The following is a 23,875-nucleotide window of genomic DNA, read 5'->3' as shown; positions in this document are numbered from 1 at the left end:
CTCGACAAAACATAGACTTTTGCTGAAATATAGAAGGCAGTTTGAGATCTTTTAAGTCAAAGACTACATGGAAAAGATATCTAGAAAAGACTTCTGGTAAAGATAGCTTCAAGCGAGCATTTAGAATATGAGGTTTGCAGGAGCAATACCAGACAATATAAGACAATCAATATACAAGTAAAACTCTTAAATAGCTACACTGCTATATATATGACCATTAAAACATTATAGTAACTGTTCTTACAGTTTTCTAATCGTGGCCTAAACTTCATATCACTGACTTTAGGTTAATTTTTGTCCTATAATTTGTAAACCCAATATTGAGTATTACCCATCTAGCAAAACTACACGTGGATATGTTAAAAGACAAACTTTTTAGACCTCACTGAAGAAATTTCACTACTCCAGCTGATGTAAAGAAATGCAACTCAAGGTGAGGCGGAGGGGACGCTCTCAAAATTTATTCACTTAGCCCATAGACAAGCAATGAAACAGCAAATTTTCATACATATATTACATCTGTGCCCATTTCAGTTTAGTTTATGTCTCACAAGTAACTTGAAAATAAAAATAAACTGCTCCTGAACATAATTCAAAAACTTATTAAAAGTAATAATTTTAAATGTAAGCAAAACATAGGAGAGCTTTTAAGTTTTCTTTGCAAATTACAGTCAATTAAAGAAGCCTTCAGTGACTCCCCGACAAAGCGAGGTCTCCCAATACTTCCTTCTTGGTAGTTATCACAACTGTGATTTCCACGTTAAACAAATTATTACACAAATAAATGTTTATCTCCCTCTAGACTGTAAGCTACAAGACAGCAAGGGCTGTTGCAGTCTTGCTCACAGCCCCTGGGCACACCTAAGTAATCATTTGTTAAATCAAAGAAAAGAAGACTCCAAGAATGAACATGTCTGTCTTTACTTTTTTTTTTGATTAAAAGAACACGATTTCTGACTTTAAAATATATTTATTCACAGTACCTTTTTTTTTTTTTTTTATAAACCTAGCCTGGTCTTTAGGCAGAAGTTTCAAGCAGTTTATTGAACCAGTAAGCTTCAGGAAAGCAGGTAGTATAAGGAGAGCACACAGTAGGCGCTCAACATCTGCTTGCTCAATGAAACGAATAAACGAATACTACCATAAAATGAGCCAAATGAGCTCCAATCTAGAGGAGATTGCCAACACACAAAGTTAAATGCCCCCGTGCCCACGCTGGCGCTTCCCACTAACTGTATTCTGATCTCCCTCCCTCCTCTCTCCGTAGGCCATTTCAACATCCCAAAGCAGTCAAGTTTCTAGAAATGGCTTGGGGAAGGAAATGGGAGCCAATGCTTAAACCAGAGGGCACGAAACTAGTGTCTTCGGAGTTAAAGACGTCCCCCATCCCAACGTCCTTTTCTTTTTCTCTCCCATTCTACAAGTGTCAACATCAAGGCTGCACTGGGGTCAGGAAATGGCAGAATGTCATCATATCCAGGAAAAAGAGAAAAATCAAGTTTATCAAGCTCGTGACACACTGGAAGAGAGTGACCAAGTCCCCGGGCCCGGACCTGGGGGACTCCTGGGTCATCCCACTTGAAAGGAAGCGAGGCTGCCCGGGACGAGCGGAGGGACCAGCTACCTTGGAAGGGGAGGCGGCGGCGAGCCCCCGCAGAGGCAGGGTCCGAGTACCCAGCCAGGGCCCCCAGAGCCGGTCAAGGAACGCCGGCAGAGGCTCCGACATGGCCAGGAGAGCGCGCCGCCGCCCGCAGGTGCTCGGGCCTCGCCGAGACCGGGACGAGGCGGCGCCGCCCGCTCTTCCCCGACCCCGCGGTGGCCCGACAGGCCTACCCCGGCTCCCCGCCCTGCTCGCCTGCCCGCTCCTGCAGCTCCCCGCGGCCCCTCCCGCGACTCCTGGCCCGCCGTTGGCCGTCCCGCCGTGCTCGGGGCGAGGGCTGGCGGCGAGCGCGCGCGGCGCCGCGCACTCACCATTGTCAGCGCCGCCACCACCGCGTCCCCCCCACTTCACTCCTCTTCCCTCAGGAGAACTCCCGGCCCCGGCTCCCTCCGCCCCGGCGCCCCGTCACGTGACCCCGAACCGCGGGCCGCACGTGACCCCTCCCTTCCTTTCCTCCCTTCCCCCGGCACCGGCCCCCTCCGGGCCGCTCGCCCCGCCCTACTGGCCGGCCAGGCCCTGGGAGGAGACGCCGTTTGGAGGCGGGGCCCGGTGCAACACGCTACGGCGGGGGGCGTGGCCACCGAGATGACGTAAAGGGGGGGGCCGGGCGGACGTAGGCTCCCCGGGTCCTCTCCCCACCCCCCCCGCCCGTCTTCTGTCACGTGACGGGCGGTTCGCTGACTGGCGTCTCGGCCACACCCGGTTCCTCTTGCCTCTGGAAGATTGAGTGGCTGGGACGGAAGGAAGGAGGGAAGGAAGGGTTCGTTCAGGAGGCGCTCTCCGCAGCTGGATCCCTGGGCCGCCGAGGCGAAGGGGAGCTGTTAACCGAGGCCGTGCTTCCCTAGGCCTCGCGAGAGACGTGCTCTCTCAGTCCAGGATGAGGCATTCTCCCGCCTTTCTCGAACTCTACCCAGCTCCCTCTCCCTCTGAGAGCTTCTGGGTTTTGAGAACGTGTCGGCTTTGTCACCTCAGAAGAGACGACCAGTAGAAGTGTTAGGGTGCTACATCCGTTGCTTCGTAAAGGGCACGGATAGCTCGTGAGCTGTCCGCCCGGAGCTGTAGAGGGCTCACAGAGGACTCATACCGCCCTGCCCTCGCGACAGGGGCAAATGCTTTCCTTTGGCTGCAGTACCCTGGCTTTAACCACATCCTAATCGCGGTGGTGTAAGCCTAGGGGACCTCCTGATAAATGGAATCCTGCTTTAGGATTTCAAAACTTAGTGTTGAACCACCGCATTGCTCTCTATGCGTATATCCAAAGCAGAAAAGAATGACACTCTGAAGGTACCGTAATTATCCCGTCACAAAACAGAATCAAGTTTGTGAAGCAGGGCAAGCAAGTCTCAAATGTAAAAGGCTTGAGACTAGAGTATGGTCTCTAATCACAATAGAATTAAACTACAAATAGCAAAAAGATAGCTAGAAAATCCACAAGTATTTGGAAACTAAGCAACATAATTCTAAAGCGCTGTGTCAAAGAAGACATCAGTGGAAACTTTAAAATATTTGAACTAAAAGATAATGAAAATACAACATAACAGGATTTATGGGATACAATTTCAAGTAGTGTTTGGAGGAAGATCTGTAGCTTTAAATGCATGCAGTTGAGAAGAAGAAAGGTTTAAAATCAGCAATGTAAGTTCAAATCAGGAAGATTTAAAAAAGCACATACCATGTAGAGAGGAGCAGGGGATATATGGGAACTCTGTACTTTCTGCTCTCTTTTGTTATGAACTTAAATCTGCTCTAAATAAAGTCGACTAAAAAAAAGCGTTTGCATATATGGTCAGATGATCTTGACAGAGGTGCCATGACACCTGAGTGGGAAAAGGACAGTGTCTTCAACAAATGATGTTGGGAAAACTGGACATCCACTTGCAGAAGAATGAAGTTGGACCATTACTTTACACCATACACAAAAATTAACTCAAAATGGAGTAAAGACCTAAACATAAGACCTAAAAGTATAGAACTCCTAAAAGGACACATAAGGGAAAATCTTCACAACATTGGCCTTGGTAATGATTTCTCAGATACGACACCAAAAGAACAGGCAACAAAAGCAAAAATAGACGAATGGGACTACATCAAACTTAAAGACTTTTGTGCATCAAAGGACACAGTAGAGTGAAAAGGCAACCTATGGAATGGGAGAAAATATTTCCAAATCATATATCTGATAAGATATCCAAAATATGGAAAAAACTCCTATAATACAATAACATATATTCTTAATATTCAGAATATATAAAGAACTCCTACAACTCAATAACCAAAAATCAAATAACCTGATTAAACAATGGGCAAAGAGGAGCCAGCCTGGTGGTGCTGTAGTTAGGTTTGCACATTCCACTATAGCGGCCCAGGCTTTGTTGGTTCGGATCCTGGATGTGGACCTATGCACTGCTTGTCAAGCCATGCTGTAGCAGGTGTCCCATGTATAAAGTAGAGGAAGACAGGTACAGATGTTAGCTCAGGGCCAGTCTTCCTCAGCAAAAAGAGGAGGATTGGCAGCAGATGTTAGCTCGGGGCTAATCTTCCTCAAAAAAAAAAAAGAATGGGCAAAGAACTTGAATAGAAATTTCTTCAAAGATGATATACAGATGTCCAAGAAGCATATGAAAAGATGCTCAACGTCACTAGTCATCAGAGAAATGTAAATCAAAACCACAAGATATCACCTCACACCCATTAGGATGGTTACTGGGGGAAAAAAAAGAAATAGACAACAAGTGTGAGTGAAGAGGTGGAGAACTTAGAACCATCATGCACTGCTGGTGGGATTGCAAAGTGGTGCAGCCCCTATAGAAAGCAGTATGGAAGTTCTTCAAAAAATTGAGAATAGAACTACCGTATGATCCAGCAATCCCACTTCTGGGTATATATCCAAAAGAGTTGAAAGTAGGGTCTCAAAGAGATGTTTGCATACCTACATTCATAACACGTATGAACACTCATGTTCATTCGTGATAGCCAACAGGTAGAAGCAACCCAAATGTTCATGGACAGGTGAGTGGAATATTACTCTCTCTTAAAAAAGAAGAAAATTGTGTCACGTGCTACAACACAGATAAACCATGAGGACATTATGCTAAGGGGAACAAGTGAGTCACAAAAAGACTGTATGACTTCACTTATATGGGGTATCTAAAGTAGTCAAATTCATAGAAACAGAAAATAGCATGGTGGTTACCAGAGGTTAGGAGGGAGGGGAAAAGGGAGGGCTTTTTAATGAGTATTGAGTTTCAGATTTGCAAGATGAAAAAGTCCTGGAGATCTTTTTCACAATGTGAATATACTTAACACTACTGAACTGTACCCTTAAAAATGGTTGAGATGATAAATTTTATATTATGTGTTTTTTACCACAATAAAGAAAGCAAATTAAACTTTGAGTAGGAGGAAGGAAAACAAAGATAAGAACAGAAGTCAAGAGAATAGAAAATAGACAAGCAATAGAGAAGATCAAGAAATCCAAAAGTTGGTTCTTTGGAAAAATTAATAAAATTGTTAAGCCTCTAGCAATACCAAAGGAGAAAACACAAATTAACAATATTAGGAATGAAAAAGAGGACAGCATTTCAGATCCTATAGACATCAAAAGGATAATAGGAGAATATATCAATTTGTCAATAAGTTTGACAAATTAGAGGAAGTGGACAGCTTCCATAAAAACACAACTTTCTGAAATGGACATAAGAGGAAATAAAACACCTAAACAGTCATATATCAGTTAAAGAAATTGGATGCAAAATTTAAAATCTTCCCATCCCAAAACATCTCTAGGCCATAGAATTCACTGGTGAGTTCTACCAAAATGTAATGAAGAAATAACAACAAAAGTTTTTACATAAACGTTTTAAGAAAATATGGGAAGAGAGAACACTTGCCAACTTCCTTTTTTTTTAGGCTGAGGAAGACCAGCCCTGAGCTAATATCTGTATCAATCTTCCTCTATTTTATATATGGGTCACCACCACAGCATGGCTGACAAGTAGTGTAGGTCCACACCTGGGATCCAAACCTGTGAACCCGGGCTGCTGAAGAGGAGCACACCAAACTTAACCACTGTGCCAGGAGGCAGCCACTGCCAACTTCTTTTATTGAGGCCAGCATAACCCTGATACCAACACTTGACAAAGACATTACAGGAAAACAGTTACATATCAATATCCTTTGTGAACTTAGCTGCAAAAATCCTAAATCAAGTTTATAAGGCAGAAATTTCTTTAAAAACAGTAATCTATGGATTAGCCCTACACTGTGGTTAAATGTGCTCCTTTGTGTACCTGTAAAATTCCTGTTTAGTAGAGTGGGGCAACATCTTTATACATGTTTTTTTTTTTTCTTTATACATGTTTTAAAGTTCATCTCTATTATTGCTGATGCTCAGTTCGGCATTATATATAATGATAAAATGTGAAATGAAACAAGTACAATTCTTTTCCCTAAGACTGTAAAGGAAACAAGGATAAATCAGAGAATGTGTTTTATGTTTTCCTCTCCTTAGATTGATTTTTTATAGGAGTCTCTGTCAAGTAATTGAGAGTATTTGCTGGAGCCAGATATTTGGATTCTGGGATCCTTATATTCATTCATTAAACATATATTTAGTGAGTGCTCGCTAAATACCAGGTGTTGTTCTAGGCTGAGGATTAGAGCCAGTTAGCAAAAATAGTAATAACAGTAACAATAATGGTAATAATATCCTTGCCCCCAAGGAGTTTACATTCTAGTTTAGGAAATGGTAAATAACAAGTAATTAAATAAAATATTTTCAGTTGGAAAAATAAACATGAAATAAAACATGAAATAAAAAGAAATAAACATGTCATGATGAGTGGAAAAGAGCTATTTTTAGATAGGGTGGTAGGAAAGTTACATTTAAACTGAAATCTGAAAGGATGAGTCACCTATTAGAAGAAATGAAGGGAGAAGTTCATTCCAGGCAGAAAGAACATCAAGGGGAGCGGTCCTGAACTAGGAAAAAGCTTAGTTCTTTCCAGGAATTGGAATACAGTGTAGCGGAAGCCTAGTGAATGACAGGGACAGTAACACAGGATGAGGAGCAGATAGAGAACAGTTGAGTATAGAGAGATCCATAGATGTTGCTCCCAACTCTAGATCCAAAAAGATTGTTGGGTCAGAATTTTAAAGTAGCATGTTCTGATTTTGACTGTGTATCTCTTCACAGTCTTGGGGAGAACTCTCTTCTTCCATCCTCATTCTAACAGAGCACTCTGTTTATTCTCTTTGAATATAGTCTGTCTTGCCTACCAGATTTAGAGAAGGGACCAAAAGTTGCAACTTCATCCCACTCCTCTCTGACCAACTGCAATACCTAAACTCAGTAAACCCACAATAAATATTCTGTTTTAATTTTTAATTAGAGCTGTAGATCTAATTGGAGATCAACTAATCCAACTCTTTTGTTTTACTAGGAGCAAGACCATGCAGCTGGTTAGTGTAGATGCTGATGTCCTGACTCCCAGTGCAGAGTTCTTTTTAACTCTATCGGACTACCCACTTGACATTAGTCAATAAGAGGATAGTCAAAGCACATTTAGTAAGTCAGATAGAATCCGGATGGGGTCCAGTGACTTCTAAAAGCTATTTTAAAGCTGTGCACTATGTATTAGTATATTATTCATAACTATAGTGACACTAGTATTGTCATTTGAACTGTGAGAAGAAAACAGTAAACACAAAGCAAGTCTTCGTAAAATAAGACAATGAAAGAAGAAGAAAACTTTTTTTCACTTAGAAGGTTTGCCTATTACCTTGACGGCTATTCTGGTTCCTACCTACTCTTGTTTGGGGGCTTAAGTATCAACACATCAAAGAGAATAAGTGAAAGAAAAGTAGCAGCAGCAAAGAAATACTGATGAAGCCGAGTATATATCAGAGCTGGCAAAGACGGTCACGCTAGAAGCTAATTGATACTAGTTCTTTGTCCTACTGATGAAAACCCAATCATTGTGCTATTGTAATAAACACGAGGAGCAACAGAACAGTGGAGTGAGTTATTTATTTATCTATCTACCCATCTATTTATTTGGCAAACCAGAATGTTAAAGGTAGATTATGAGAAGTATAGTGTTTTGCCAGCCAAGGACTGTGGCATCTGTAAATTTGCCCTTTGCAAAAAAAGAGGTGGGGAAAATGTGACTAACTTACAAGCATTTACTTTCAAAAACAAAAGTACCAGGTTTAGGTAAAAAAGTATTAGGTGAGAAGGTAATCTGAGCCTTTATCTACCAGGAACCAGTTAAGAGAAAAATAACCATTTATCCAAATTGATAAAGATGGAAAAGTTATATTGATAACTGTGACAGTGTCAAGGAGCAGCTAGTTATTTGCAGAGCTGGCAGCCAAAGCTAAGGAAAGAGAATCAAATACAAATACACCAAAGAAAGAAAAAGTGAAAATCTAATTTAAAGCATGCCAACGAGTATAAAAACAGTCTTTCCTGTTAACCTCCCAGACCAGACAGAATATACTCTGCTTAAGTTCAGCGAGTGAAGCTGTATCATGGTAAATATTCTTATTTCCTTTTTTTGGGTTACCATTGCAAATGCCAAATGTTTCTTTCACAATATACAGTTCTTTTCTTAAATGTACCCATACTTAATACTTTATCTCACTCTCCCCCTTTTCTTTTTCTATTGAGATATAATTTACATATAGTGAAATGTGTAAGTCTTAAGTATACATTTTGATCAGTTTTGACAGATGCGTACATTCATTTAACCCACACCTCTATCAAGATATAGAATGCTGCCATCAACCCCACAAAACTTTCTTATATCCTCTCAGTCAATCTCATCTAGAAGCAACCACTGTTGTGATTTTTTTCAATATTGGTTAGCTTTGAGCGTTCTACAGTATCATAGTAATGGAATCATACAGTAAGTATTCTTTTGTGTCTCTCTTCATTCGCTAAACATAATGATTTTGAAATTCATTCATGTTATTCTATGTATCAGCAGTTTGTCCCTTTTTATTGCTTAGTGGTATTCCATTATATGAATAGAACATAGGATATTTATCCTTTTTCCTGATAATGGACATCTGTTTTGTGAAAAAAGTGCTACTAACATTCATGTACAAGTCCTTTTGTGAACATAGCTAAAGTGGAATTGCTGGGTAGGGTAGGTGTATATTTAGTTTTATAAGAAACCACCACGCCATTTTCTAAAATGGTTTGCCATTTTACCTTCCCATCAACAATATATTAAAGTTTAGTATCTGCATCCTTGCCAATATTTGGTATTGTCAATGTTTTCAGTATTAGCCATTGTTATGGGAATGTGGCTATCTCACTGTGGTTTTAATTTTCATTCCCCTGATGATTCATGATGTCAAGCACTTTTTCATGTACTTATGGGACATTAGTATACCTCCCTTTGTGAAGTGTCTCTTAAGACTTTTGCCAATCTTTTATTGGGATGTTTGTCTTCTTATTATTGAGTTATAGTTTATTCAATATTTTGGATACAAGTCTTATATCAGATATATTAGTTGCAAACATTTTCTCTCAGTCTGTAGCTTGCCTATTTATTTTCTTAATAACGTTTTTGGGTGACCTGAGAATTTTGGCTTTTACTTTTAGGTATGTGATCCATCTCAAATTAAATTTTGCAAATAATGTAAGATAGGATTTGAGGGCTTACTTGTGTCCATATAGTTCCAGCACCATTTTTTTTTTTTTTTTTGAGGAAGATTATCCCTGAGCTCACATCTGCCACCAATCCTCCTCTTTTTGCTGAGGAAGACTGGCCCTGAGCTAACATCCATGCCCATCTTCCTCTATTTTATATGTAGAATGCCTGCCACAGTGTGGCTTGACAAGCGGTACGTAGGTCTGTACCCGGGATCGAACGGGTGAACCCTGGGCCACTGAAGCCGAGTTCATGAACTTAACCACTGAGCCACCGGACTGGCCCCACCAGCACCATTTGTTGAAATAATTTCCTTTTTCCATTAAGTTGTTTTGGTGCCTTTGTAAACAATCTATTGTCTATATATTATGGATCTATTTCTGGACTTTTTACTCTGTTTCATTGATCTATTTGTCTATACAATACCACATTGTCTTGATTACTATGACTTTATAGAAGCCTTGATGTAAGGAAATCTAGTTACTCCAACTTAGTTCTTTTTCAAGAATGTTTTGGTCATCCTAAGTTCTTTGTATTTCCACATCAATTTTTGAATTGTTAATCCACTTCTACATAAAAGGAAAAAAATTCTGTGATTTTTATCAAGATTGAATTGAACGTATAGCTCAATTTGGGGAAAATTGACATCTTAACAATATTGAGCTTTCCAATCCATGAACGTGGTATATTTCTCTATTTATTTATTTAGCTCTTCTTTAATTTCTCTCAGTAATGTTTTGTAGTTTTCAGTGTAGAGGTCTTATGCATCTTTTGTGAAATTTATCCCTTAACACTTATTTTGACAGTTATAAATGAGATTTTAAAATTTCAATATCCAATTGTTCAGTGCTTGTGTATGTATGTGTGTCTATGATTTTCTATATTGACTTTGTGTCTTGAAACCTTGCTAAATTTCTTTGGTAATTTCCTCCCATCTCTTTTCTCTCCTCTCTCTTCCTGGAGCTCCTATCAGTCATTTTCAGTTTCTGGATTAATTGTGTCACTTTTGTACTTTTTCTTTCCTATTTTCCATCTATCTGTCTTTTTCTTCTCTTTTCTAGGTGATTTTCCCCAATTTTATGTTCCAACCCTTATACTTTTTTATTACAGTGTTACAGTAGCCAGCTTCTAAGGTGGCCCCCAATGATCCATACCTCTACACAGTCCTTTCTCAAATTCTATCAAGTTTGTCTATGTGACCAACAAAATAAGGTAGAAGTGATGGTATGTGACTTCCAAGGCTGCTTCTGATTTGCTCTCTCTTGGATCACTCACTCTGAGAAAAGTCAGCAGCCATGTCATGTAGCCCAATGGAGAGGCCCACATAATGAGGAACTGAGACCTCCTGTAAACAACTAGGACTAACTTGACAGCCATATGAGTGAGCCATCTTGGAAAGCTGACCCTCCCACCCCAGTCAAGTCTTCAGATGACTGCAGCACCAGCTAACATCCTAATGGCAATCTCATGGGAGACCTCTTAACCAGAACCACCTAGGTAATCTACTTCCAAATTTTCGATCCACAGAAACTATGAAATAATAAATGTTTATTATTTTAAGCCACTAAATTTTGAGGTAATTTATTACTCAGCAATAGATAACCAACAGATGCTGTTAGATTTTTTCATTTCCAAGAGTTCTCTCTTATTCTCTGAAAATCCCATTTTATTAGCATTTTGTCCTGGTGAAGATAAAGAAAGAAAACATCCAGTAATCAACACATAAATATCTAAAAATGTAGATTTGTACATAAATCACTGATGTAATTTTTCTCTGTAACAAATCACATATCGAGTAGTTGAATGATTGTGATAGTAAAGTTCCTGGTTCTTATGGACCAATGATAAATGATAAATCATACTATACCATTATAAAATGGGAACATAACTGATAAGACTTTAGTCAAAAAACAATCATTGGTTTAGTGCAGTAGTTCTCAAGAGGGGAAGATATTTCTCCCCAATGGGCATTTGGCAATGTCTGAGACATTTTTGAGTGTCGTGTGTGGGGGAGTGCTACTGAGATGAGAAATGCTACTAAACATCCTACAATGCACAGGACAGCCCCCACAACAAAGAAATAAGTCATCCAAAATGTCAATAATGCCAAAGCTAAGAGACCATGGTTTAGTATAAACCTAAGACAAACAGAATTCTGAAAGATCAATGCTATTAATATTTTAAGCAGTGACTCAAATGGTAAAACAGACTATGTGCTGAGGGAATGGAGACAAAAAGCTTCTTCACAATCAATCATTCCCTTCCCTTTGCTATCTTAGCATTTTGTTTATAATTATTATATGTTTGAAAAAATCTATAATGTAAAATGTATTACAGTTATTTATGTTTCCCTCACTACACTGTGAGTAGTCTTAACTGTTTATTCCTGTAGTCTTGGTCCTTAGTAGATTTTTGTGCATCGTATAATATGAGAAAAAGTGACTGTGAATTAGAGATCTACTCAAAAGTACAAATTGGAAGAAGCTCCAACTGCCCCCCTCCAAAAATTATGGTAAATGACTGATTGACAAATAGAACCCAAAAGTTAAAAAGAGTTAGGATTAGAAAGAACCCGTATGGCTTATATACTGTTTCCTCTATGTACCTGAGAATATTTACCTCCATCTACCTACCTTCCTTTGGGCCAGGCAAGAACATATTACATTCACTCTCATTCAGTCCCTGTTAGACTCTAAGCTTAAGGACACAGACTGTCTCATGTGTCTTTGTGCTGTATCCCCAGCGCTTAGCACAGTACCTGGCACGTAGATGGAATCTTTAAAATAATCTTACAGGGGGCCGGCCAGGTGGCGCAGCAGTTAAGTTCACATGTTCCGCTTCTCAGCGGCCCGGGGTTCGCTGGTTCGGATCCCGAGGGTGGACATGGCACGGCTTGCAAAGCCATGCTGTGGCAGGCGTCCCACGTATAAAGTAGAGGAAGATGGGCATGGTTGTTAGCTCAGGGCCAGTCTTCCTCAGCAAAAAGAGGAGGATTGGCAGTGGTTAGCTCAGGGCTGATCTTCCTCAAAAAAAAAAAAACTTACCAAGTAATCACAACACACATTTCATGATTATAATTTTATAGGGGCTTCCTATGTACCAGGCACTAAGCTAATCATATCTCATACATTGCCTCACTTAACTTTCACCATAACCTTGGAGGCAAATAGTGTTAACCTATATTATAGATAATGATAATAGCCCGTGTTTATTGATCACCAATGAGGTTATTCCAAGTACTTTACATACATTAATTTATTTAATCTTCTCAATGAACTTATAAGGTAGGAACTATCATTATCTTCATTTTAAAGAGGAGGAGGATGAGGTACAGAAAGGCTAAGTAACTCGTCTAAGGTTACCTAGCTGGTAAGTGACAGAGCTTTGAAACCAGGTGATCTGGCTCAGAGGCCACACAATTAACCCCTTCACAACATTGCCCTCCCTAGATAAGCTTAGAAAAATTAACTTGCCTGATTTACAAAGCTGAAAAGAGTGAAATTGGTATTTAAGCCAGGACTTGGAAATTCTAAAGCTCATACTTTTTCTTTAATCAGTCTAGTTACCTCTCCAAAGACAGACATATTCTACATTTCCTTAGTGGCAAGTTTAAGATCCTTCTTAATAAAAGTGTCATTTTTTAATAAAAATCAACCTAAACTATCTACCCCTTCTTCAAATGTGTAAAACCTAGTGCTTAACTAGAAAACACAAAGCAATGTGTATATTTTCTAAAACATGCCTTATTCTCTGCTATATTATAATAGCTATGGGAGCCAAAAATTAGGTCTCATGACAGTAACACCCTACTGAGCATAAATACAAAGTTCCTGTTAAATAATTACGGATAGATTTATTAGTGAAAAGATCAGGATATAACTTAACAGTTGTCACCAACAGTAAAATGTTATAAAGATAATTGGTATGAGTTGAGCCCTATGAGAAGCAGACTCATAGATGAAGTGTTCTTAGGATCAACGTCTTTGCAGGATCAGAAGCAGTAGGATTACACAGGAATGAATTGAGCTGTAATGGACTCGCAACAAAGTTTCACCTGACCCCATAAAGAATTCTGAAGCTGAGATGTCCCCTCAGAGTTGTCCCAAGTGGAGTGTGAAGTCTGAGCCTTTATACACCCACTTAGATGAGTCTCTGGCTGTGACTTATCCAGGAATGGTGTGGTGTGGCTCTCTTCATCTAAGAACTTGTAGCTATCAGCCAAACTTCCCAGAAGCTGGGGGAATAAGCCCTCCGGTTCTGAAGGGGAAATCTGGGCAACACAGCACAGCATCCATAACAGTCCACCCCTGTGCCACTCAAATCCATTTGCTTCGTATAAATTCTGGAAGCAGCTCCTTCAGGACGGTTGAGTGCTCTTTTCCTGGAGATGACTTACGAGGGGAAGGTCAGCGGAATGAACTGCCGCCGGTATAAAGACTACAACTGACAGTCATCAAGTTCCTCCTTTGTTATCAGTTGAGATTTTTCTCATCCTTGGCTAACACCACTACCGGCCCAGAGGCTTAGCTGGAGGACTGACCCAGACCTTCAGCCACGAAGATCTGAGCCCCTGGTTACCATGCCCTTCTCAGGCCTGGCTGCTGAATTTATCCATTTACCGTCAACACTGGATAAGAAATTACTGGGAGAAGCTGCAGTAAGTCACCTGCATGTCAAAGACAGTCTTCCCTGTCCCCACTGTATAGCAGCAGTCCTGCCTCCTCCTTGTGATCAGGTCCATTACCCCCACCTAGATGATGACTTCTTCTCTTGACTGTTCATCCCTTGGCACAGAGAGCCTAAAGTGCCTGAATGATGATAGCCATTGCTTAAATTTCAATAGGATTCTTACTGTGTCCTCTGGTGGAAGCATTTCCCCTGGGGAACCATAACATCTAAATCTACAAAACACAGAGTTATAGGAACAGGAAGCAAAAATTCCCTAAGTAGTCTTGGTGTTAAACTGTGTCCTATACTACTTCCTAGGAACCATTCCTTGGTTCCTAGAACCATGTATTCTACACATTAAGGTTACAGCACACGGCCTGGCCCCGTGGCTGAGTGGTTAAGTTCAAGTGCTCTGCTTCGGCAGCCCGGGGTTTCACCGCTTCGGATCCTGGGCATGCACATGGCGCCACTCGTCAGGCCATGCTGAGGCGGCGTCCCACATAGCAAAACCAAAGGCACTCACAACTAGAATATACAACTATGTACTGGGGGGCTTTGGGGAGAAGAAAAAAAAGAAGATTGGCAATAGTTAGCTCAGATGCCAATCTTTAAAAAAAAAAAGGATGCAGCACAGTATAGAGGTTATTGATTTAGCATGTATACTGCATCCTGGAAATTCACATCCTAACCTCCATATATCATATCCAAGCCAGTATCTTACTGTGCCTTCTACAGGCCCTTCCATCATTCTATCATGTTGGTGGCATCTAGAAGATGTGATGTATAATAGAACCAGTGGATCTCATGGTCATGTGCCACTGCTGAATCTTCTTGCTGTAAAGTGGGTCCTTCGGTAAGATGTAATGTTATGTATGAAATTATGTCGGTGGATCAAACATTATGTAAGCCCTTAGGTATTGACACTCTGGGAGGCCCCGTGGGTAAGAAAGGCAAACCCATACCTAGAATACATTTATATTCCTGTTAGAACAAATCTTTGGCCCCTCCAGGATGGAAGGGGCCTAATATAGTCAACTTGCCACTAAGGTCTCCTTGAATGATGGTGCCATATCACTGGCTCAGCAATGTTGATAGCATATGGGACATTTGGCAAGATCAGTAGCTAAATGAGCCTTGGTCAGTGGGAGCCCAGGCATAGCCTGCATGCCTGCCATTACGGCTACTCCTCCATGAGTTCATTGTTCTAGCATTAGGGTGGTCCATGACAGAGGCAGACTAACATCTGTCCAAGTCATTTTGTCTGTGTTGTTGTTTAGAACCTTTTCTGTAATTAATGCTTTCTAATGGGCATCATCATTTGATACAAAGATTTTCACACTTTGTATCTTCTCTCATCAGTCAATTCACATGTCTTTACCCTAGACTTCTTAGTCCCCAGTCTTCCAATCTTTCTATTTTAGGCCCCTGACCAAATGACCAAAACAAACGGTATATGTTCTAACCTCAGGCTACTTCTCTTTCCACACAGAGTAAATGACTAGGTACACTACTGGAAGCTCTGCCCATGGGAAGGATTTCCTCTTACAGCTATTTTCAAGGACACTCCTGATTGGCACTGTAGTACAACTGTCATCCGTTTTTGACTTGCACCCACGTATGAGGCCAATCCATCCGTGAACCAAGCTTGATCTTATTCCTACTCTGTCAGTTAGCAATAGTGAACACCCCCCTGTCCCCACTATATGGCCACAGATGTGAGCTGAGGGAGAGATATCAGTGCATCAGCAGTGTATGACATGGGGGTCTAGTCACAGGTTCATGATCCATCGATACAGTGGACCACTGTGATATTCTGTAAGATGTGCAGCCAGCCGGGGTCTCTTCAGATTGTATTATGATGGAGAGTAGAAGAGTTAACACAGCCCTGGGAATAGACTAAATGTATACTGTTGTCTGTTCCAAGAGAATGTAAACTGTTTCTGATCCTCCTTTTTTTTTATTGAGGTCATAATAGTTTATAACATTGTGAAATTTCAGTTGTACATTATTATTTGTCAGTAACCATATAGATGTGCCCCTTCACCCCTTGTGCACACCCCCAAACCCCTTTCCCCTCTGGTAACTGCTAAACTGTTCTCTTTGTGTGTTAGTTTATCTTCCACATATGAGTGAAATCATACGGTGTTTTTCTTTCTCTGTCTGGCTTATTTCACTTAACATAATGCCCTCAAGGTCTATCCATGTTGTTGCAAATGGGACAATTTTGTCCTTTTTTATGGCTGAGTAGTATTCCATTGTATATATATACTATGTCTTCTTTCTCCAATCATTGGTCAGTGGACACCTGGGTTGCTTCCACATCTTGGCTATAGTGAATAATGCTGCAATGAACATAGGGGTGCATAAGTCTCTTTCAATTGTTGATATTAAATTCTTTGGATAAATACCCAGTAGTGGGATAGCTGGGTTATATGGTATTTTGATTTTTAAATTTATTCCTAGATATTTTATTCTTTTTGTTGTGATCATAAATAGGATTGTATTCTTTTTTTTTTTTTAAGATTTTATTTTTTTCCTTTTTCTCCCCAAAGCCCTCCAGTACATAGCTGTATATTCTTTGTTGCGGGTCCTTCTAGTTCTGGCATGTGGGACGCTGCCTCAGCGTGGTTTGATGAGCAGTGCCATGTCCACGCCCAGGACTCGAACCAACGAAACACTGGGCCGCCTGCAGCAGAGTGCGCGAACCTAACCACTCGGCCACGGGGCCAGCCCCAGGATAGTATTCTTGAGTTCTCTTTCTGTTTTTGTTCGTTACTAGAGTAAAGAAATGCATCTGAGTTTTGTAAGTTGATATTGTACCCTGCAAGTTTGCTGTAGTTGTTGATTATTTCTAATAGTTTTCTGATGGCTAGTTTAGGGTTTTCTATATATACAATCATGTCAATTGAGGGGAGTGATGTCAGCATCATGGTGGAGTGAGCTTTCCCAGCAATCTCTCCCCTCCACCATACAACAAAAAAGACATTCGTACTCCAACAGAGGACATCCATACACAACACAAAAGATGTCTGAGAGACCCACACAGCCATACGACAGAGGGCAGAGAGGCTGGAGCCCCCCTTGGAGGAGCTAGAACAGGGTAAGAGAAAACTTTACTCCCTCCCCAGAAGACTGGGATCTGGGACTGCAGGTGGCCTCTGAGAGGGAAGGAATGGGGGAGGGAACATTTGTTTGCTGGAACATCAAAGATCCCCAAGGGTCCTCATAGCCTAGGGGAAAGCCACTACAGAGCTGAAAGCTAATACAGGGGTGACTTCATCAAGCCAACACCCCAGGAGAGCAGATAGTGAGAGCACAGTGAGAAAACTTCGAGAGCAGGCAGAATAAAGGGCCCCTCCCTCCAACCCACCCAACACCAGCTCCAGTACCTGGGATCTTGGCAGAACACAGAGGGCTCAGAATACATGGCTCCTGACCCCCACCCAGTAGCGATATGGGGTAACTGCAACCAAATAATACCATGATGTGCAAAAACAGAGTCACGCCCTCTAGCAGTATCAAAAATTATGTTAAATCTCCAGACCAGAGACCCAGAAATCAGTCCTGAGGACACAGAAATATGTAATCTAAATGACAGAGAATTCAAAATAGCTATCATCAAAAAACACAATGAGTTAAAAGAGAATGTAGAGAAATAATTCAACAAGTTCAGGAGCTACTTCACAAAAGAGATTGAAAATATAAAGAGGAACCAATCAGAAATATTGGAGGTGAAAGACACAATGGATGAGATAAAACAAAATATGGATTCCCTGAACTGTCAAGCAGACATCATAGAGGAGTGAATCAGCCTAATTGAGGATAGACATATTGACATGCTACAGATAGAGGAGGAGAGAAAATTAAGACTAAAAAGAAATGAAGAAAGTCTCCAAGAAATATGCGACTCAATTAGGAAATGCAACATAAAAATTACAGGTATTCAAGAGGGAAAGAGAGGGAGAATGGAGCAGAAAGCTTATTCAATAGCAGAGAACTTCCCAAACCTACGAAAGGAGATGGAAATCCATGTGGAAGAGGCTACCAGATCGCCTAAATATGTCAATGTAAAAAGACCTACTGCAAGGCATATAGTAGTGAAACTGGCAAAACTGAGTGGCAAAGAAAAAATACTAAGGACCACAAGGCAGAAGAAAATAACCTACAAAGGAACCCTCATCAGGCTTTCAGTGGATTTCTCAGCAGAAATCTTACAGGCTAGGAGAGACTGGAATGACATGTTCAAATCTTTGAAGGACACAAACTTTCAGCCAAGAATACTTTATTCAGCAAAAATATCTTTCAGATATGATGGAGAAATAAAAACCTTCCCAAATAAACAAAAGCTAAGGGAGTTTGTAGCCATGAGATCCCCCCCTACAAGAAATCCTCAAGAAGGTCCACATACCTGAAGAAAAAAGGGAGAAAGGGGTTACAAAGCACTGAGTAAGGAGATAAATAGGTAGACAAAATCAGAAAATTGTAGCTATACATCAGAACAGGTTAGCAAATACTCAAGAACAGCTTTAAAGATAAAGGGAAGGAAAACACCAAAAAACAAAGATAATCTTGTCATTTTAATCATAACTGATGACACAAGATGGAATAAGATGTGAGAAAAACAACTTAGGAGGGGAAGAAGAAAAGGACTGAATTGGTTTAATCTAAGGAAATAAGAAGCCGTCAGAAAATGGACTATCTTATCTACGAGGTTTTGAATACAAATCTCATGGTAACCACTAAACAAAAAAGCAGAAAGGAATCACAATAATAAATAAGGAGAAAACAAAGAAATACAATATAAAGAACTACATAACTCGATTGGTAGACCAAAATACACAGGATGAGAAACAAAAGAAATACAGGGGAACTGGAAAATGAGTGATAAAATGGCAGCATTAAGCTCTCATATATTGATAATCACCCTAAACGTAAATGGATTGAATTCTCCAATAAAAAGACACAGAGTGGCGAGATGGATTAAAGAACAAGACCCAACAACGTGCTGCCTCCAGGAAACACATCTCAGCTCCAATGACAAACACAGGCTCAGAGTGAAGGGATGGAAGATGATACTACAAGTTAATGACAAATAAAAGAAAGCAGGTGTCACAACACTTATATCAGACAAAGTAGACTTCAAGATGAAACAGGTAAAGAGAGACAAAGAGGAGCAGTATATAATGACTAAAGGGACACTCCACCAAGAAGACATGACACTTATAAATATCTATGCACCCAGTACAGGAGCATCAAAGTACACAAATCAGTTATTAAGAAACCTAAAAGAAGATATTAACAATAACACAATAATAGCAGGGGACCTCAACACTCCACTCACATCATTGGACATATCATCCAGACAGAAAATCAACAAGGAAACTGGAATTAAATGAAAAGCTAGGCCAGTTGGACTCAATAGACATATATAGAACACTCAATCCAAAAACAGCAGAATACACATTCTTCTCAAGTGCACATGGAACATTCTCAAGAATAGACCATATGTTGGGAAACAAGGCAAGCCTCAACAAATTTAAGAAGATTGAAATAATAACAAGCATCTTATCTGATCACAATGCTATGAAGCTAGAAATTAATCACAAGAAAAAAGCTAAGAAAAGGACAAAGATGTGGAGACTAAACAACAGGCTATTGAATAACCAGTGGATCAGTGAAGAAATTAAAGGAGAAATCAAAAAATATCTGAAGACACATGAAAATGAAAACATACTGTGTCAACTCATATGGGATGCAGCAAAAGCCTTATTAAGAGGGAAATTCATCACAATACAGGCTCACCTTAAAAAACAAGAAAAAACCCAAATCTCAAACTACACCTAAATGAATTAGAAAAAGAAGAACAAACAATGCCCAAAGTCAGCAGAAGGAGAAAAATAATAAAAATCAGAGCAGAAATAAATGCTATTGAAATAAAAAAGGCAATAGAAAGGATCAATGAAACAAAGAGCTGGTTCTTTGAGAAAATAAACAAAATTGACAAACCTCTAGCCAGACTTACAAAGAAAAAAAGAGAGAAGGCTCAGATAAATAAAATTAGAAATGAAAGAGGAGAAATAACAGCAGATACCACAGAAATACAATGGATTATAAGAGAATACTATGAAAAGCTATATGCCAACTAAATGGACAATCTAGAGGAAATGGATAAATTCTTAGACTCTTACAACCTCTCAAAGCTGAATCAAGAAGAAATAGAGAATCTGAATAGACCAATCACAAGGAAAGAGATTGAAACAGTAATCAAAAGCATCCCAAAGAATAAAATCCCAGAACCAGATGGCTTCCCTGGGTAATTCTGCCAAACTTTCAGAGAAGATTTAGTATCTATCCTTCTCAAGCTATTCCAAAATATTATGGAAGATGGAACACTTCCTAACACATTCTACAAGGCCAACATCACTCTGATATCAAAGCCTGACAAGGACAACACAAAAAAGAACTACAGGCCAATGTTGCTGTTGAAGATAGATGCAAAAATCCTCAACAAAATATTGGCAACCCGAATACACCAATACATCAAAAAGATCATACATCGTGATTAAATGGGATTTATATCAGCGAAACAGGGATGGTTCAAGATCCGCAAATCCATCAATGTGATACACCACTTTAACAAAATGAGCAATAAAAACCACATGATCATCTCAGCAGATGCAGAGAAAGCATTTGACAAGATCCAACAGCCATTTATGATTTAAAAAAACTCTTAACAAAACTGGGATAGAAGGAAATTACCTCAACATAATAAAAGTCATGTATGAAAAAACCACAGCCCACATCATACTTAATGGGGAAAAGCTGAATGCCATCCCTCTGAGAATAGGAACAAGACAAGGATGCCCTCTATCACCACTCTTATTCAACATAGTACTGAAGGTTTTGGCCAGAGCCCTTAGGCAAGAAAGGAATCCAAATAGGAAGTGAAGAAGAGAAACTCTCACTGTTTGCAGAGACATGGTCTTATATATAGAAAACCCTAAAGAATCCATTGGAAAACTATTAGAAATAAACAACTACAGTAAAGTTGCAGGGTACAAAATCAACTTACAAAACTAAGTTGCAGTTCCGTACTCTAATAATGAACTTACAGAAAGAGAACTCAAGAATACAATTCCATTTACAATTGCAACAAAAAGAATAAGGAATCTAGGAATAAATTTAGCCAGGGAGGTGAAGGACTTATACAATGAAAACTATAAGACATTATTGAAAGAAATAGATGATGACATAAAGACATGGAAAAGAGATTCCACAGACACGGATTGGAAGAATAAGTAAAGTTAAAATGGCCATACTACCCAAAGCAATCTACAAATTCAGAGCAATCCCAATCAGAATCCCAATGACATTCTAGAACAAAGAATCCTAAAATTCATATGGGGCAACCAAAGACTCTTTTTTTTTTTTTCTGGTATGAGGGCCTTCCTGAGCATTTCTTGTCTCGTGGGGTCTCGTGGCAGTGAACTCCCTGAGCTTTTGTTTATCTGGGAAAGTTTTTATTTCTCCATCATGTCTGAAGGATATTTTCGCAGGATAGAGTATTCTTGGCTGAAAGTTTTTGTCTTTCAAAATTTTAAATATATCATTCCACTCTCTGCTAGCCTGTATGGTTTCTGCTGAGAAATCTGCTGAAAGCCTGATAGGGGTTTCTTTGTAAGTTATTTTCTTCTGCCTTGCTGCCCTTAATGCTTTGTTTGTTTGTTTGTTTGTTTTGTCCTTGACTTTTGCCATCTTTACTACTATATGCCTTGGAGAAGGTCTTTTTAAACTGATGTAATTAGGAGATAGACTAGCTTCTTTCGCTTATATTTCCAGTTCCTTCCCCAGGTTTGGGAAGTTCTCAGCTGTTAATATTTCTTTGAACAAGCTTTCTGCTCCATTCTCCCTCTCTTCTCCCTCTGGAATATTTATAATCATTATGTTGCATCTCCTAATTGAGTCAGATATTTCTCAGAGAATTCCTTCATTTCTTTTTGGTATTGGTCTTCTCTCCTCCTCCAGGAGAAGCATTTCTATATTTTTGTCCTCTAGGCTGCTGATTCTCATCTCCATAATATCAGCTCTGTTATTCAGGGAGTCCAGATTTTTCTTTATCTCATCCAATGTGTTTTTCATCTCAAACATTTCTGATTGGTTTTTCTTTATAGTTTCAATCTCTTTTGTAATGAAGTTCCTGATTTCATTGAACTATCTATCTGTATTTTCTTGTAACTCCTTGAGTTTTTTATGATAGCTCTTTTGAATTCTCTGTCATTTAGGCTATACATTTCTGTGCCTTCAGGACTCATTTCTGGCTGCTTGTCATTTTCCTTCTGGTCTGGAGTATTAATATTTTTTTTCATACTGTTTGACGGCATGGATTTCTGCTTCCACTTATTGATAGTATTTGGTCGCTGCTTCCACATGCCACCACTGGGCAGGAGTCAAGAGCTGTGTATTCTGAGCCCACTGTGACCCCAGCTCACTTGCTCACTCACAGCTGCTGCTTGTTTATCATATGTGCAGGTGCTCTGGCTGACCAGCTGAGCTGGAGCACTGGGAATGGGGAGGGGTGCTTTCTTTTACCTGCACAATCCCAGGGGTGTTCTTGCTCTGCCCTCACTATCTACTCTCCTGGGGTTCTGGCTTGATGGAGACACTCCTGCAATAACCTGATCACCTCTGCATGCGGCTTTCCCACTGGCTGTGAAGGAACTTGGAGAGCAAAGGTGTTCCCATGGAGGGCTGCTCCTCCTCTCTCCTCTCAGGGCCATGCATGGTCCCATGCCCTGGGTCACTGCTGTTGGGGAGGGAGAGGAGATCACCTCACCTCCTTTCACTTCCTCCAGGGGTTCCATCATGTTCACCTTCAGATGTAGGTCCAGCACCTACACTTTCAGATATATGGTTGCATGGGTCTCAGACGTCTTTTGTATTGTGTGAATGTCCTCTGTTGGTATATGAATGTCCTTTTCATTGTATCTTAGGGATGAGAGTCTAAGGTAAGAGCTTGCTCTGCCATGATGCTGACTTCACTCTATCACCTGATCCTCCTTTTTGATAGGGATGAAAAATAAAGCATTTGCCAGCTCAGTGCCTGTCTACTATATACCTGAAGTTGTATAACTCTGCTTTAGCAGAAGTACTACATCTGGCATAGCTGCTCCAATTATACTACTTGGTTGAATTTGTGATAATCCCCTGTCACCCTTCAGGATACATCTGGTTTTTGCAAGACTCAGACTGGTGAATTAGATAGAGATACATTGGGGATCAGCATCCCTAGATTCTTTAGACTTTTAAAGGTACTACTAATTTCTGACATTCCCCCAGGATGAAATGTTTTCATTTATTGGCAGATGGGGGTGGTAGTTTTAGAAGTTTCCACTTGGTCTTCCCCATTACAATAGTTCCTATCACACAGGTCAAGAAACCAATGTGGACTTTGTGCTAACCATCAAGTATGCCCATTCTAATTACACATTTTCATCTGGGAAAATGACCACCATGAGCCAGACCTGGGTCAAGGTCTCATTTATTACCTTGCCACCTAATGCCCCACTAACAGGGATGCCATGATGATGTTTTGGGTCTCTGTGTATCAAAGTCAATCAGACTCTGTGATTGACTTGTCCTTGAAATATTTGAATATTCTCCTTTCCCCAGAATGTGCTACCTGAATAAATGTCCATCAGACCCTTTGGTTAAGCATTGGAGAAATCAGTTCTGTATATACTTGCCATGGTGTTGCAGGGTCGTTATTCCAGAAGACATAATCTCTCTTTTAGTCGGTGGATCCCAGGTCTGAAAATTGGCTCAGGTAAGGAAACTGGTCAAAGGGATAGCGCTTTTTTCTTGAGGCAGCTGCCCTAGGCCTCCTGAT

The 23,875-nt window shown here is 40.2% G+C and overlaps 1 protein-coding gene across 3 annotated transcripts in view; it reads right to left on the bottom strand.

The window, feature by feature from the left end:
- The window catches only part of VPS26A (VPS26 retromer complex component A), a 31,233-nt gene extending 29,004 nt beyond the window's left edge, over positions 1-2,229 (bottom strand). The window contains exon 1 of one of the 3 annotated variants that reach the window (XM_023644171.2): positions 1,972-2,229. In XM_023644171.2, coding sequence (XP_023499939.1) covers positions 1,972-1,974 — 3 coding nt within the window. In that variant the 5' untranslated portion in view covers positions 1,975-2,229. Of the gene's footprint in view, positions 1-1,624; positions 1,927-1,971 lie in introns of those variants that run through there. The other 2 variants (XM_070226461.1, XM_023644170.2) reach the window with 2 other exon arrangements.
- Between the last annotated feature and the right edge of the window lie 21,646 nt (positions 2,230-23,875).

The sequence above is a fragment of the Equus caballus genome, chromosome 1 (assembly GCF_041296265.1).
Source record: "Equus caballus isolate H_3958 breed thoroughbred chromosome 1, TB-T2T, whole genome shotgun sequence".
Lineage (NCBI taxonomy): Eukaryota > Metazoa > Chordata > Mammalia > Perissodactyla > Equidae > Equus > Equus caballus.
Note: the sequence above shows the minus strand (reverse complement) of the source record. Positions and strands in the feature narration are given on the sequence as shown.